Here is a 12,395-nt window from a genome sequence, read left to right as displayed (position 1 = left end):
CCGCTCCCGCTGCCTAAGCTGCAACAGGAATCCTTTCCTCGTACTCCTTGCAGCTGGAGCGCCCCGGGACATCGGGATCATGCCCTTCTTGGACTGTGTTCTTCCTTACACCATGTGCTCGAAGTTCGAGTGTACAAGAGGTACAAGAGGTTCCCTCCCTCCACTACTCAACCCCCCGACATGGACAAACACCCACTCACCCAGCCTTCGGATGCCGGCAGGTAGATGCTGCTGTGTGAAGTTTTTGAACATATTTTCTCAACTTATGCAGAGATGTTTTCTGTCATATTAGGCCTGCAAATATGTGTAGGAATGTCTATATCGGCCTCTGTATTTTCCTATGCTGTTAATAGGACAAACATTGCCATAAAGGACAGGCGAGCAATGTGAATGTAATGTAAATGTCATTGTGTCTGTTTTTCCTCTTTTAAGTCCTTGATCCTTCCTGTGTCCCCTTTCACATGACTGCTGCAAGGGAATGCTGGGGAAGTGACTGCAGTGTGGGCCTGAAGTCACCCTGCACCAGGAGCTACAGCCACCAGGACTGGTGGTGTAAGTCTGAGTCCAAAACATGCTGACAAGTGCCACCTGAAAGGCACCACGGCCGGGACCTTGTCCTCTGTTCAGCCATCAGTCACTCAGTAGGCACCATGAGGCACAGGCTGGGATTCCTTGTCACTCGGCCTTTTCCCAAGGCTGAACATCAGTGTGACTGAGTGAACACCTGGGGGACTGCTGAGACTGTCATTTCAGAAAAACTACAGTGTTGTGCTTTGTTGAGGACCATGCTGCTGGAGGTGGGGTGTCTCAGCACAGCAGCTCGTCAGTCTGCTACCTGTGATCACCAGCTATCAGACAGGCTGCTGGATTCTGCACGTGAAGAGACACATTAGTTATTTACTTCTACAGAGCAAGGACTGGGGTGTTTATGTCCCATAGTAAGTTTTTCATGGATGACTACTTTCTTTTCAATTAATCAAGTTTTGGACATATATTTTAGTACTTCTTGGCATTTCTAGGGTTAGTTAGTAGTCTATTTTTTTTGGTCTCTTTCATGCTACATATACTAGTTGAGCCTGGAGCCAAAAACTCTGCAACACTGTTAAATTCATAATGAAGTCCAAAGCTCTGAAAGGTCTAAAATTCCTCTGACAATTAATGGTGTGAGAGAAACATAATAGAAAAAAATAATCTAACTAGTATTACGCATTAAAATACATAAATAATTTGTGAAGGGTCTTAAACATACAACAAATACAAATGTCTTCCTCACAGTCTCAAATGGTGAGCAAGTCTGTAGTAGTGACTGGAAGACTCAGGACCTACATTTCTGTTTTGGCTGTGGCTGCTAGTTCCACCTTCAGAATTAAAGTATTTATTAACTATTTAAAATTGGGGTTAATATTGTAGCAAATTTTTGCATTAAAAACAAGCAAACAAACAAAAAAAGACATATACATAATACAGAACTAATGGCAGTAGAAAATCAAATGCAGTATTTCTGTAAGTACAGAATCTATTTAAAAAAGGATGTGTTCATGCTGACATGTATGTACAACTTGTAGTCCTCTTGTAATCTGCCAGAACCGTTCCTCAAAGTTAAAAGTATTTCAGTCAATTTTCCTCTGGTTGGTTATTTTTTTTTTATGGCCTGGATTTAACACAGTGTTTTTGGTTTTTGTCATATATGATTTTTATCAACACCTATCAATTCTGCCATGAATTACTGCTTCATGCCTATTCATTTAATGTATTTATATTGCTGCCTTCTAGCAGAATGTTCACTCTAGCAGTCAACATCTTGGACAATTTGCTGGGTAAAAACCACCAGAAGACATATACATGGACACCTTCCCCCATACCTACATGTGTGTGTTTGTGTCTGTAGCAAAAAGTACTTCTTTTATTGCTGAGCAAACATGCGTAATAGCTTGTACTGGATCTACTGGTTGAAGATACAGCTACTCTGATAGTCTGCAAAAGGAGGAGGTAATTCCAGGTCTAGAGCAGAGGACACCCAGCTGGAAGCTCTCCCCAGCTGAGGCCCTGTGCCAGGGCATGTCCTGGAATGGCAGCTTCTGAAACCATCAGGCGCAGATCCTTCAGGGTAGGACATCAACATAATCAGCGCTGTCATCAACTTCTGTGAAGCAATCAATACAAACAAAAAAAGATGTCATTGCAAGGTGCTCCTCTGAAAGGCTGTGGGAAGCAGCACAGCCTGTGGCAGGGCAGGTATCAGCAACTCAGTTTGCTATTGCAGGGCCAACATTTAGGCCCCCTGTCCTATGGACTGGATTCTCCAGGAAAAGGCAAAGCCTTTTCTGAGCCAGCAAGCACTGTTTTAAACAGTTGTATGCACACGATACCCCCTCCTTCCTGAGAAAGTCAAATGTCAGGAATCATCCCTTCTAGCTAAATCAAATCCGTAGCTGAGATATCTGTGACTCTCATAATGTATCCCTTGTTCTGTAAATAAATACCCAAGAGAAAAGTTCTCATCCCAGCTAAAGGAGGAGAGCCTGAAAAATCCTGTTCTCTCTTACACTTTGTAAGATTGGTTATGGTTTTTGAGAAGCCAGGGAAAAGGCAGAAATTCAATGCTTGGAACTCAAAGCTGCACTATGGAAAGCTATTGCTCTTCAAACAGCTGCCCTCAGAAAAGCTGTTCCTAAGCTAGAAAATTAAGCTCAAATATCTCCAACCACCAGGATCATTACCTCAGACCCTTGAGGTGTTCCACTGGTTGCGCTGGAGCGCTCAGTCCCATGTGTGCAGCAGAGGCAGCTGCTGGTAGCACGTGAGGGACGTGCTTGCTTTAGGGAGCATTGCTGTGCTTTGGGCAGCGCCTGTGTTTCAGAGAGCATGACATTTACATAAGCCCCTGCTGTGGACATGTAATAATGCAGCCTGAGAGGGAATTTTGGAATGCTGTATAAGTGAAATTTAAATCAAAATTTAATAAAAACAATTCCAAAGTAGCTTGATTATTTCTAAAAAGCCTCCATATTTATGGAAGGCTACCTATATTTTGACATTGAAATATAAGGCTTTATTTTCCTCCCTGTGATTCCAGATGAGGACACTGTTTATCTTCAAGAAAAATTCCTATTGCAGGACCAAAAATTCCTAAAAACATATCCATGCAGTATTTTCTGTCTCCCTGCAACAGCAATGATAATAAACCATAACAACATTTTTAGAGCAAATGTGGCATATTTGCTGTGTGATACAGGTGACAAGGTAATGTTGATGACATAGGAAACGTGCCTCTGTGGCTTCTCCTCAGCAAGGTCGCTGGGGCTCAGGCCCCAAAATTGCAGCAGTGCACGCTGTGCTGGGGGAGCTTGGCCACAGCAGTTGCACTGCTGTTGTGTGTGAAACCCCAGCGACTGCAGCACAGAGGGGCTGTCTGTCAGAGTCTGAAATAGTTCATGCCTCAAACTTTGATATAAAGTTCTGCTCATTATAACAAAAACTGTATAAAGAAGCTACAACCAAAGAAGCCTCCCTGAAACCTGAGGAGGTTGCCTGACCGGAACTTTGGACTGAAAGTTGAACTAGTGAGATTAGATAAAGGAAAACCCATTCTTCAATCACCTGAAACAGACAAGTAAACAAGGAAAAGAATGTGAGCCAAACCCAGCAGCTGTACTGAGAATCATCTCTGCCTCGCTTCAAGGTGGGGGAGGCCGTAGCCCTCAGACCCCTTTTCTGGGAGAAGGTTTGTACAGATTTCTCCCCCAGCCGAGGTGGGGGGAGGAAGTTTTGGCATGTTTGCTGCTCAGGGGTAGTGAAACCATCGTCCCTTACACAAACTGGCTATGGAACCTCCAACCTTGGGAAGGCCACATCCACGTGTCATTCACATGAGAGGCAGCTGAGAGAGTGCCTTAATCCATCAAAGACTCCTTGAAGTGCCCCCCAGAGTCGTTCTTGAAGCCTTCCATCACAGGACTGCACGTGATGCAAAACACCCAGAGTCTGTTGTAAGAGACAATGGCAAACTCCCCCATGCCCCAGGCAGGTGCCTGGGTTTTCCTACCCAGCCTGAGTGTATATTAAGCCATTGGATTCTGTGCATTTTGGTGAGACCTTCACCACCAAGAAGATCAGCTGAGAGGATCAAAGGAACATTGTTAGGGTTCACGGAGTGGTGATATTTTCTGTCACTCACTTTCTGTCCCCCCCACCTCTTTCTCCTTTCTCTTCTTTTACTCTCCTTTTTCTCTCTCTCCCTCTCATATTTACTATCAAATAAAACCCAAACTATTGCCACTGGCATATGGTATCATTTGCACCTTAATTTGGGCAGAGGCATTTCTAATAACTTTAATAACTGGATCATAACACTGCCCCACACCACCATGCTGAGCTGCTGTTGGGCATGAGATGCAAATCACAGGGCAGGTTTTGTTTCCTTTATGATATCTGTACTTAGCAAAAGGATTTCCCTTACTCACTTGTGCCCAGGCTGGGGCTCTTGGCACATTCTGCCATAGGTCATGGAACAGTCCCAGGCTTATTTTGCAGCCCATGGCCTGATGGATGCTGCAGCTCAGTCTTGCACAGCAGGAACATGAAGAATGGTGTGAGGGATACTAGCCAGTTATCAACAGTATCTGCAGTCATGCTTCTCAAAACAAGGATGTAAGGATGACATAAGGCTATAAAACACAGTCTAAAGCTTTATGAGAACCTCTGTCTTTATGGTATCCATTTGCATAATTCTGTCAGGTAGAAGCATCATATCCTCATCCTACATCTGGGACTCATGAGCATAAATTAGCAGAAGAAGAGTAATGAGAGGCTGAACTCTGGTTCCAAAGCTATGATCCAGAGCACAAGGCTATATGCTGATCACTTAGTCATGTTTGAATACAAATCACAAGCTGGCTTGCTTGCCTGCCCATCTTAGAACTAACTGAGTAAGGTTTTGATATAAACATATCTCTAAAACCTGGACAATGAAGGTAAAGGACAGCCTTAACTCCCAAGTGCAAGGGCCTGGTATCTTGGCAGAAGCACATTGAGTAAAACTGGTTCCCAGTCTTCTCCAGCCTAAAAGCATCGACATCCATGAACGAGAGAGCTGGAGGCAGCTTTTTTCATCATTGTGTATCTCTAGTAATTTTAATTTGTTCATTTGTAGTGGGTGAGGGTAAGTAACCTGTGAGCTAAGAATCACCATTTCAGTGAACATAAGAGAGAAGGGAGGATGTAAAACTTCTGTCCATGCAAGACAATGTTTAGCAAGTATTCACCACAAACATGTCAATGCTGTCATCTTTAAAAAATCCACAGAGGCAGAGCTAAGTTTCTCACCATCATAAACATTGTCCATTCCTGACTTGAACCTCTGGCTTCCTTGCAAGGCCTTAGGTTTCTTCACTGGGTAGCGGAGGTTTGTTATCAGTCCTTGATTTGGCTTTTCAAATGCGTATATTAAGTCCTTTAATGTTTTGAAGGTTCTCTCTGGAACACCTTCAGAAGTCTGTAAGGAAAGGATAACAAAATGTTTGCAAGTTCCCTTCACATGGAGTTCCCTAAATGAAAAGAATGATAACAGCTCCTTGGTAAATAAGTTGTTTCTTATTTACCAAGGAGCTGTTTTGTAAACAGATTTGGTGACAGAATATTGCACTGTCCTTAAAACACTAGGGACACCTGTTTGGAGCCATGGTTATGGCATTAAAAGTAACCTTCCTCACCATCTTTTTTTTTCAAAAAGAACATCAGTTAAATTATTGGTGTAGATGTGTGCTACAGCGATCCACTACAGCAAAGTGTTGAAGAGCGACAGCATTACACACGGCACTGTGGTCTGAGAGCAAAAGTTTAGTGATAACATACTTAGTTCTCACTAAAAATTCTGCCTTTAAATAACTAGGTGACAAACAGAACTCAAACTTTTACAAAATATCAGCATTGGGAAGCAAAGGTCATGTGCAAAAAACTGTTCTTTAAGTGTGAGTTCATCTGACAGGACTGAACTGTTCCTGCAGCTCAGCCCTGCGGGGATCTGTGCATGGACTTTACAGTGCTGTGACTTCAGGGCAGTGACAGACAGTGAGCAGCCTACTAGTAGTCGTTAAAAGAGAACGGGGCTTTCTCTTAATCTGCTAGCTACCAAAGAAACGTATTTATTTTCTTTGGTTTTCTGCATCCTTCATCTTTCATTCAGCCCTGGATGGACTGGGTCCCAATGCCTGTGTGTACTGGGTCTGGCTGGGATGAGTTAACTTCCTTCATAGCAGCCTACATAGAGCTGTCCTCTGAATTTGTGACTGAAACAGTGCCGATAACACAGCCACCACATTTTGGCTGTTGCTGAAAAGTGCTTGTGCAGCACTAAGGATGTCTCTTGCACTTGGTTCCCCTGGGGAGTGGGCTGGGGGTGTGCAAGATTCTGGCTGTCCTATCTCACCCCATCTGACACTGTACTCGGCAATAAAAGCATAGGGAAAGGGAGGATGTTTGTGGTTATGTGTGTGCTGAGGCCTCACTTTCTAGGAGGTCACTAAATATCTGCCCCCTGATGGGAAGGAGTTGCTAAACTTCTTTGTTTTGCTTGTGTGCACAATTTTGCTTTACCTGTTTACCTATTACACTGTATTTTATCCAGGCCAGGAGTTTCCTCACTTTTGCTCTTTGTGTTCTCTTCCCCCAACCCTGTCCTACTAAGGAGGGAGAGAGTGAGCAGCTGTAGGGGTGCTTAGCTGGTTGGAGCCAGCCTGCTGCATTCTAGAAAGCTCATGTCTGAATCTGGTGTTAAAAAAAAAAACCCAAACAACCTCTCTTCCACCATCAATACATTATCTCAGTCAATTATTTTAGTGAGCCAAAATAATCTGATTTAAAATTTTTAAGAACTGAATTCTTCTTTCACACTATTGGCAAAAATTTATAAGGAAGAATGGGTTTGAAAAGTCTAAAAACATCCGGGTTACCTGCTGGCAAGAATGACAGCATAACCCCAGTAGAGTGGATAAAGTCCAAAACAGAATATTTTTTGTCAGCAAACCATTCTTCTTCATGGGAAATTGGGTCTTTCATGCACAGGCAAAACCACTAATAAGCAATAAATTACCAGCATATGAGAGCTTGGAGTGTTCTTTATGAAGTGATTTCCTCATTCCACTTAAATGCTGCTTAATATTGGCAGTCCTCTTGGCTGTGCTAGTACAAGCAGGGGAGTAAGCCAGCTTTTAAGTGTCCTTTCACATTTCCTGGGGATTTGGTTGATGCATTGGTCTCTCTTACACTTCTTTTACTTGAATAAGCAGCATTATTTGGCATTGTCACTTCAGGTGCCTCACAATCACACAGAATTATAGATTCTTCAAATCAAAAAGATCATTGCAATATCCCAGATCCTTATGAAATGCTGCCTGCACTAGCAGTGCTTTCAAGTAGAAAAAGGTAATTAGGAACAGGAGAAAGTAAGAAACAGGAGAAAGTAAGAAAAGTAATAGATATTTCATCAGTGCTATCAAAAAGAAATGGTCAAATGAGAAAACAGCTGGTTAATAAATAACAGAGCCACTTAGATTATATGGAAATTCTACAAACGCAAGAGCTACTTTTTGAAGTCATCTATAATAAGAATTGAGTAGAGAGCAAACTTGGAAATATTTTCTATAGTATTGTGTTTATGGATTTTTCTTAATCTAGACTAAAATGATAATATATTAAAACTATCATAGATCATTGATCATAGATGAATCTAAGATATTTTAATTTATGGTTTTTTAAAAATCTATGATACTTAATGCAATCTTTAGAGATGCAATGAGAGTTACTCACCTGTATTCTAAAATATCCTTGGTGTTCTCTGAAGATACGGTAAGTGTAGATGAGGTCCTCAAAACTGTGAAAAAACATTGTATATGTAACACATCACATTAACAAAGTGGACATATCTGTAAACAGTATTAAAGACCTGAGAAGTGCAGTAAAATTGAATGAGGCAGAGACAGGAAAGCAAAAGAGAAGAGATCCTAGAGATTACAAAATGAGTGAAGGTTTAACATCTTGAAATACACAATTACTCTGACCAGGAGTTTCAAAGAACATATGAACTAAGCCTAACACAGGCCTTTAACAAGCATAATTTCATTCCACAAACAGCACCTCTTCTCATCTCTTTCTTATCTTCCTCACTTCTCTAACCTTCATTTTGTATTTGTGTCACAGGAAGGCTGTTGAATTCTTGGAGAGATGTAGGCAGAAAATGGCCTCCAGACACTAGCACCCAGAAAATGACGGTATGGCTCCTACTTCTGAGAATAATGTTATTCCTTTGCATTTCCCAAGGTTTTAGTCATTGTTATTTTTTATAATAAGGACATGTTTGAACACTGAGGCTACTGATGTCTTTGGATATATTTGTCAACAGAAATAAAAGCTTTATCAGATACCACAGTAGCAGCAATTCAGGAGGTGGACTGGAGATCGTGACTGTGATCAAAAAAGGTAGCAGAGTTGCAAGAAAATATACATCACAAACAAGTGAGAAGGTTGGGGAGAGGTGGGAGCAGCATCTGAAAATAAGTTTTTTTAACTTGTGTGCCTGTTCATCAGGAGGACTTCAGCTGTGGCTATGTGAAGTGAACTGTCATGAGAAGGAGAATCTTGGGGCAGAAACCTGGCTCAGGGCACTTGCACAGAAGTGAAAGGTTACTGAAAATAAACTACTTTGTTCTTCAAAAAAAGTTACTATGAACTGAAATTAGAATAAGGCTTTCAGTTATAATACATTTAGTTTAATTCAAAAAGTAGTATCACAGGGATGCATATTTTGGTTTTTGTCTTCTTGAGATACCTGTGGAAATACACATGTTCCTTGCTGAAAAGTACTTTTACAAATGTGAGTGCTTACAGAGAAGTGAGAAAAAGAAATACCGGGAACTGATCATTTTTGAAACTTGTTCTTTACTGATCAACTAAATATTAAAACGTTTCTGCCTGGATGTTATTCAGGTACTGTAATTCTTATTAAATAAACATGAAACTACCACTAAAATGGAAACTTCTGCCTCCTTATTAACTACTAAATGCTTACCAAGAGCTAGTAAAGGGTAAAAATAAACAAAATGTTTGGTCTGGAAGAAAAGTGGGGTGAGAGGGAAAACAGTAAGGAGAACAGTAGCAAAACCAGTAGGTCTGAACTGAAGTGCTGACAGAGACCTGGGATAATTCTAGATGAAAGAGACAGTGTGCTGTGGAGGAAGAGCCATGCACCTTGACCAATTAGAGAGATGCATTTGAACTGATCACACCATTCTGCCTCCCAGGTCCTCCATGGGAATGCACTCCCCACCATGTCCCACTAGAAAAGGACAAGAAAGTTTGTTTGCTGTAGCAAGTGGATCAATGTCTCTGCCCACAAATCAGGTAATTTGAGAAGGATTTATCAATTTGCACATAAACCGTGTTAGGTGCTAAACAAGGTGTTGAGATGCAATGCTAATTCAAAAGTTGCCTTTGAACATCACTAACAGTTTCAGTGTTGTTTGCCCCCAGTTTTAGGGCAGTTTTCCCAGTGAACCACTGCCAGGCAGCCCAGTTTCTGGGGCAGTTCTCAGCCAGTGCACTAATACTATTCCATGTGCTGTCTGAACACAAGCCTTGCTCTGACCTGTGCAAGCCACCATCTGTGTACCACTGCTGCCACTCTCGCAGTTTAACTATGGCATTTGTTCATGTCAGGCTTATAGGCAAATACACTAAACACTTCAGTTTTTATCAGCTTTTAACACTAAAACCCACAAAAGCAAACTGGGAGTCATGATTTTTCATGTGCCTGCACAGAATATTGTGGCAGGCAGATGTGACAGGCCAAAGTATGTCTGCAAGACATCACAAGGCAAATCTGCTTTGCCCTTAAAAAAAAAAAAAAGAAAGGAAAAGCAACTGTGTTGGTGTGGCAGAAAGCCTAACCCAGGTTCTAACTAACATGGTCATTCTTCCTCTGTGTCAGGTTCCCCATTTGTCCCTTCTGACAAGGTATGCATGTGCCTTCCCTCCCACCTCCCTGCCCTCCCCTCAGCCCCTGCACTGTCTCATTCCACACCATACTGAAAACAGGTTCCTGTAGCTGTCTTGCTGAGGGCTCTGTTTGTCCCCAACTTGCTATTTCTCTTCAACTCATTCTGTTATTTTGAAGATCTGCTTTCTTCTACCTGCCAACCCAGTAGTACTCTATTTCTCTCTCTCTTTTTCTCCCCTTTCCATTGATTTGTTTCATAACAAATTCATTTTTAGTGATTGATAAAAATATCTTCTCATATTTGTTCATTAATTAGATATGTTAAAAGGTTTTCATGTCACATTCAAATGTATCTGCAACAAGAGTGCAAAACCTCATAGGTGCAAACAAAGACCTAGATTCTAGTTTTTAAACTTTGAATGCATTATGAACAGATCAATTATATATGAAAAGAGTAAATAGGGAAATAAAAGTGCTATTCCCTACAGAAAAAAAAAAAAAAAATTTAATTGTAGTAATTAAAACTTTGGACTAGAAGTAGCAGTTTTCTATGTCCATCTTGTCTGTGGATTTGTCATATAAATTCAAACAGAACTTTGTAATTTTCAGCCTCAGCCTATGTTCTTATATCAGGTAATTCCTTTGAAACACAAGACTGAGTTTTTATCAGACAGAAAGTCTACAAAGAAGGAAGTGTTTTGTAACATACCATGAGATTTTTCAAGTGTCTCAACAGTGCTAAAATGCTGTTTACTCATCATTACAGAGGCAGTTACTTTGAGTAGGGATCTTAGCATATTTTGGCAGGCTGAGTTATTTTCTCTGGGCTGCCTCTATTGTCTGCAGAGAGAGACCAGCATCACCAGACTATAGTTCATTTATCATCTGTTACATAAGATAGCTTTTTGGAAATGCTACCCCCTCATTTGTCACTATAAAGGAAACCTAAAGCAACCAGCACTACTTGAATACATAGACACACTCCCTTGGAGTCTGTTAATATCAGGGAAGAACTATTAATTTTAGAGAAGATGATTGTTGTCTTTGGATCCAACTGAAAGCTCATAAAAAATCAGTATAAGAGTACTTACAAAACACAGAGACACAAGGCTCCTTCCACACTCTCACTCTCCCGTATTAAATAGCTGCCATTCTTTTTCTTCTTGCTCAGCAGCTCTTCACAGGTTCTTCTTGTTATCTTTCCATGAAAAAATGGGAATTCCATGGACCAAAGAAAACAATGTATCTTGCCTTTCAGAGCAATTCTAGAGCAAGTCAGAAGCCTAGCATGAGAAGAAACCTTATTCCAAAGGCAGCTTCCTGTGGACATCTGAAGCTGGAGGTGCCAAGGACACACAGGAGTTTATCTGTGTTGTTTACTGAACTGTCCCCAGTGAGGTGGGTTAGCTCTGCAGCTTGACAGCTCATGAGCTTTGTGGAGGCAGGAAAAGGTTGGTCTACACTGGTCATAGTCCACATCAAAAAGTAAGACACTTTTGTCACATTATACCAGCAGACTTTTGGGTTATGTATCACACCTCTAGGCTATGAAATCACTAAGCTGACACTGAGGTATAGTTACATTTTTAAGTTAACTTTAATGTTTAAAGTGGCTCAAAGCCCAGCAAATAGGGTCCTATGCTTCAGGAATAAGTCAGGAATGTATAGGAGGATAAAATTATGTAAAAGCACTCTTGTCTTTTTTTCAGGTGATTTTGAGAAGAGAAAATAAGTATTTGTGATATTTTTATCAGCATCAGTCATGTGATAAAGGATGTGCCAGAAAAAAATTGGCAATTCTCTGTTCATGCAGAGGTTTAAACAAATTTCATCAAAATTAGCTGTAGAATGACACAAGGTGTTTAATGGAGGAACAATGTAAGATGCAGGGACTGCTGTCATCTTGATCACAGTGAAAAAAAACCTGAAAAAACCAAGGAAAATACTGATGGAACACTGTAAGGAAAATCAACCATGTTTTACATGCAGCTGTTACATTCGTGTTTTTTCTCTGACAACTTTGTACACACAAAAATCTTACATTAACATTTGTGTGTTTAACTGCAAGTTGATCATGCATCACACTAAGAACATTTCCAGATGGTATCTTAGTTATTTCAGAAATAAAGTACCTCTAAAACGGTACTGTTTTGTCTCAAAGAAATGTAGAAACTTAAGGAAAAAAGATATCCCAAGAGAGAAACCAAGAAATGGCAAGTCCAAAGTGATGCTGTTGCTGAGGTCTGTCCTGCAGTGACCACAAGTTACTGATAAAACAAGTCCAGAACACCAAGGGGATGAACTTGTTTATGTAGTTAGATCCTCCCGTTTCAGCTGTCTGCAGACAGCTGCATTTGGAATAAGTCTTATTTTATCCTCCAATGGGATGGGGATAGTGACATTG

The 12,395-nt window shown here is 40.9% G+C and overlaps 1 protein-coding gene across 1 annotated transcript; it reads right to left on the bottom strand.

The window, feature by feature from the left end:
• Positions 1 to 2,062: 2,062 nt before the first annotated feature.
• SH2D1B (SH2 domain containing 1B) lies at positions 2,063 to 11,321 on the bottom strand. Its single transcript, XM_030957354.1, has 4 exons — positions 11,083 to 11,321; positions 7,807 to 7,870; positions 5,326 to 5,494; positions 2,063 to 2,143 (listed from the first exon to the last, which is right to left on the bottom strand). The coding sequence occupies exons 1-4, from the start codon at positions 11,319 to 11,321 to the stop codon at positions 2,103 to 2,105; spliced, it is 513 nt and encodes a 170-aa protein (XP_030813214.1). The 3' UTR covers positions 2,063 to 2,102.
• Positions 11,322 to 12,395: the final 1,074 nt, after the last annotated feature.

The sequence above is a fragment of the Camarhynchus parvulus genome, chromosome 1, assembly GCF_901933205.1.
Source record: "Camarhynchus parvulus chromosome 1, STF_HiC, whole genome shotgun sequence".
Lineage (NCBI taxonomy): Eukaryota > Metazoa > Chordata > Aves > Passeriformes > Thraupidae > Camarhynchus > Camarhynchus parvulus.
This window is presented reverse-complemented; position numbering and strand designations above follow the sequence as displayed.

Excerpts from the sequence above, each read along its gene's own strand:
- SH2D1B (XM_030957354.1), bottom strand. The coding sequence starts at position 11,321 with ATGTCCACAGGAAGCTGCCTTTGGAATAAGGTTTCTTCTCATGCTAGG. Across the intron at positions 7,871-11,082 it reads GCCTTGTGTCTCTGTGTTTT|TTTTGAGGACCTCATCTACA; the intron begins GTAAGTACTCTT and ends GTTTTTTCACAG. Across the intron at positions 5,495-7,806 it reads AAGGATATTTTAGAATACAG|ACTTCTGAAGGTGTTCCAGA; the intron begins GTGAGTAACTCT and ends CTTTCCTTACAG.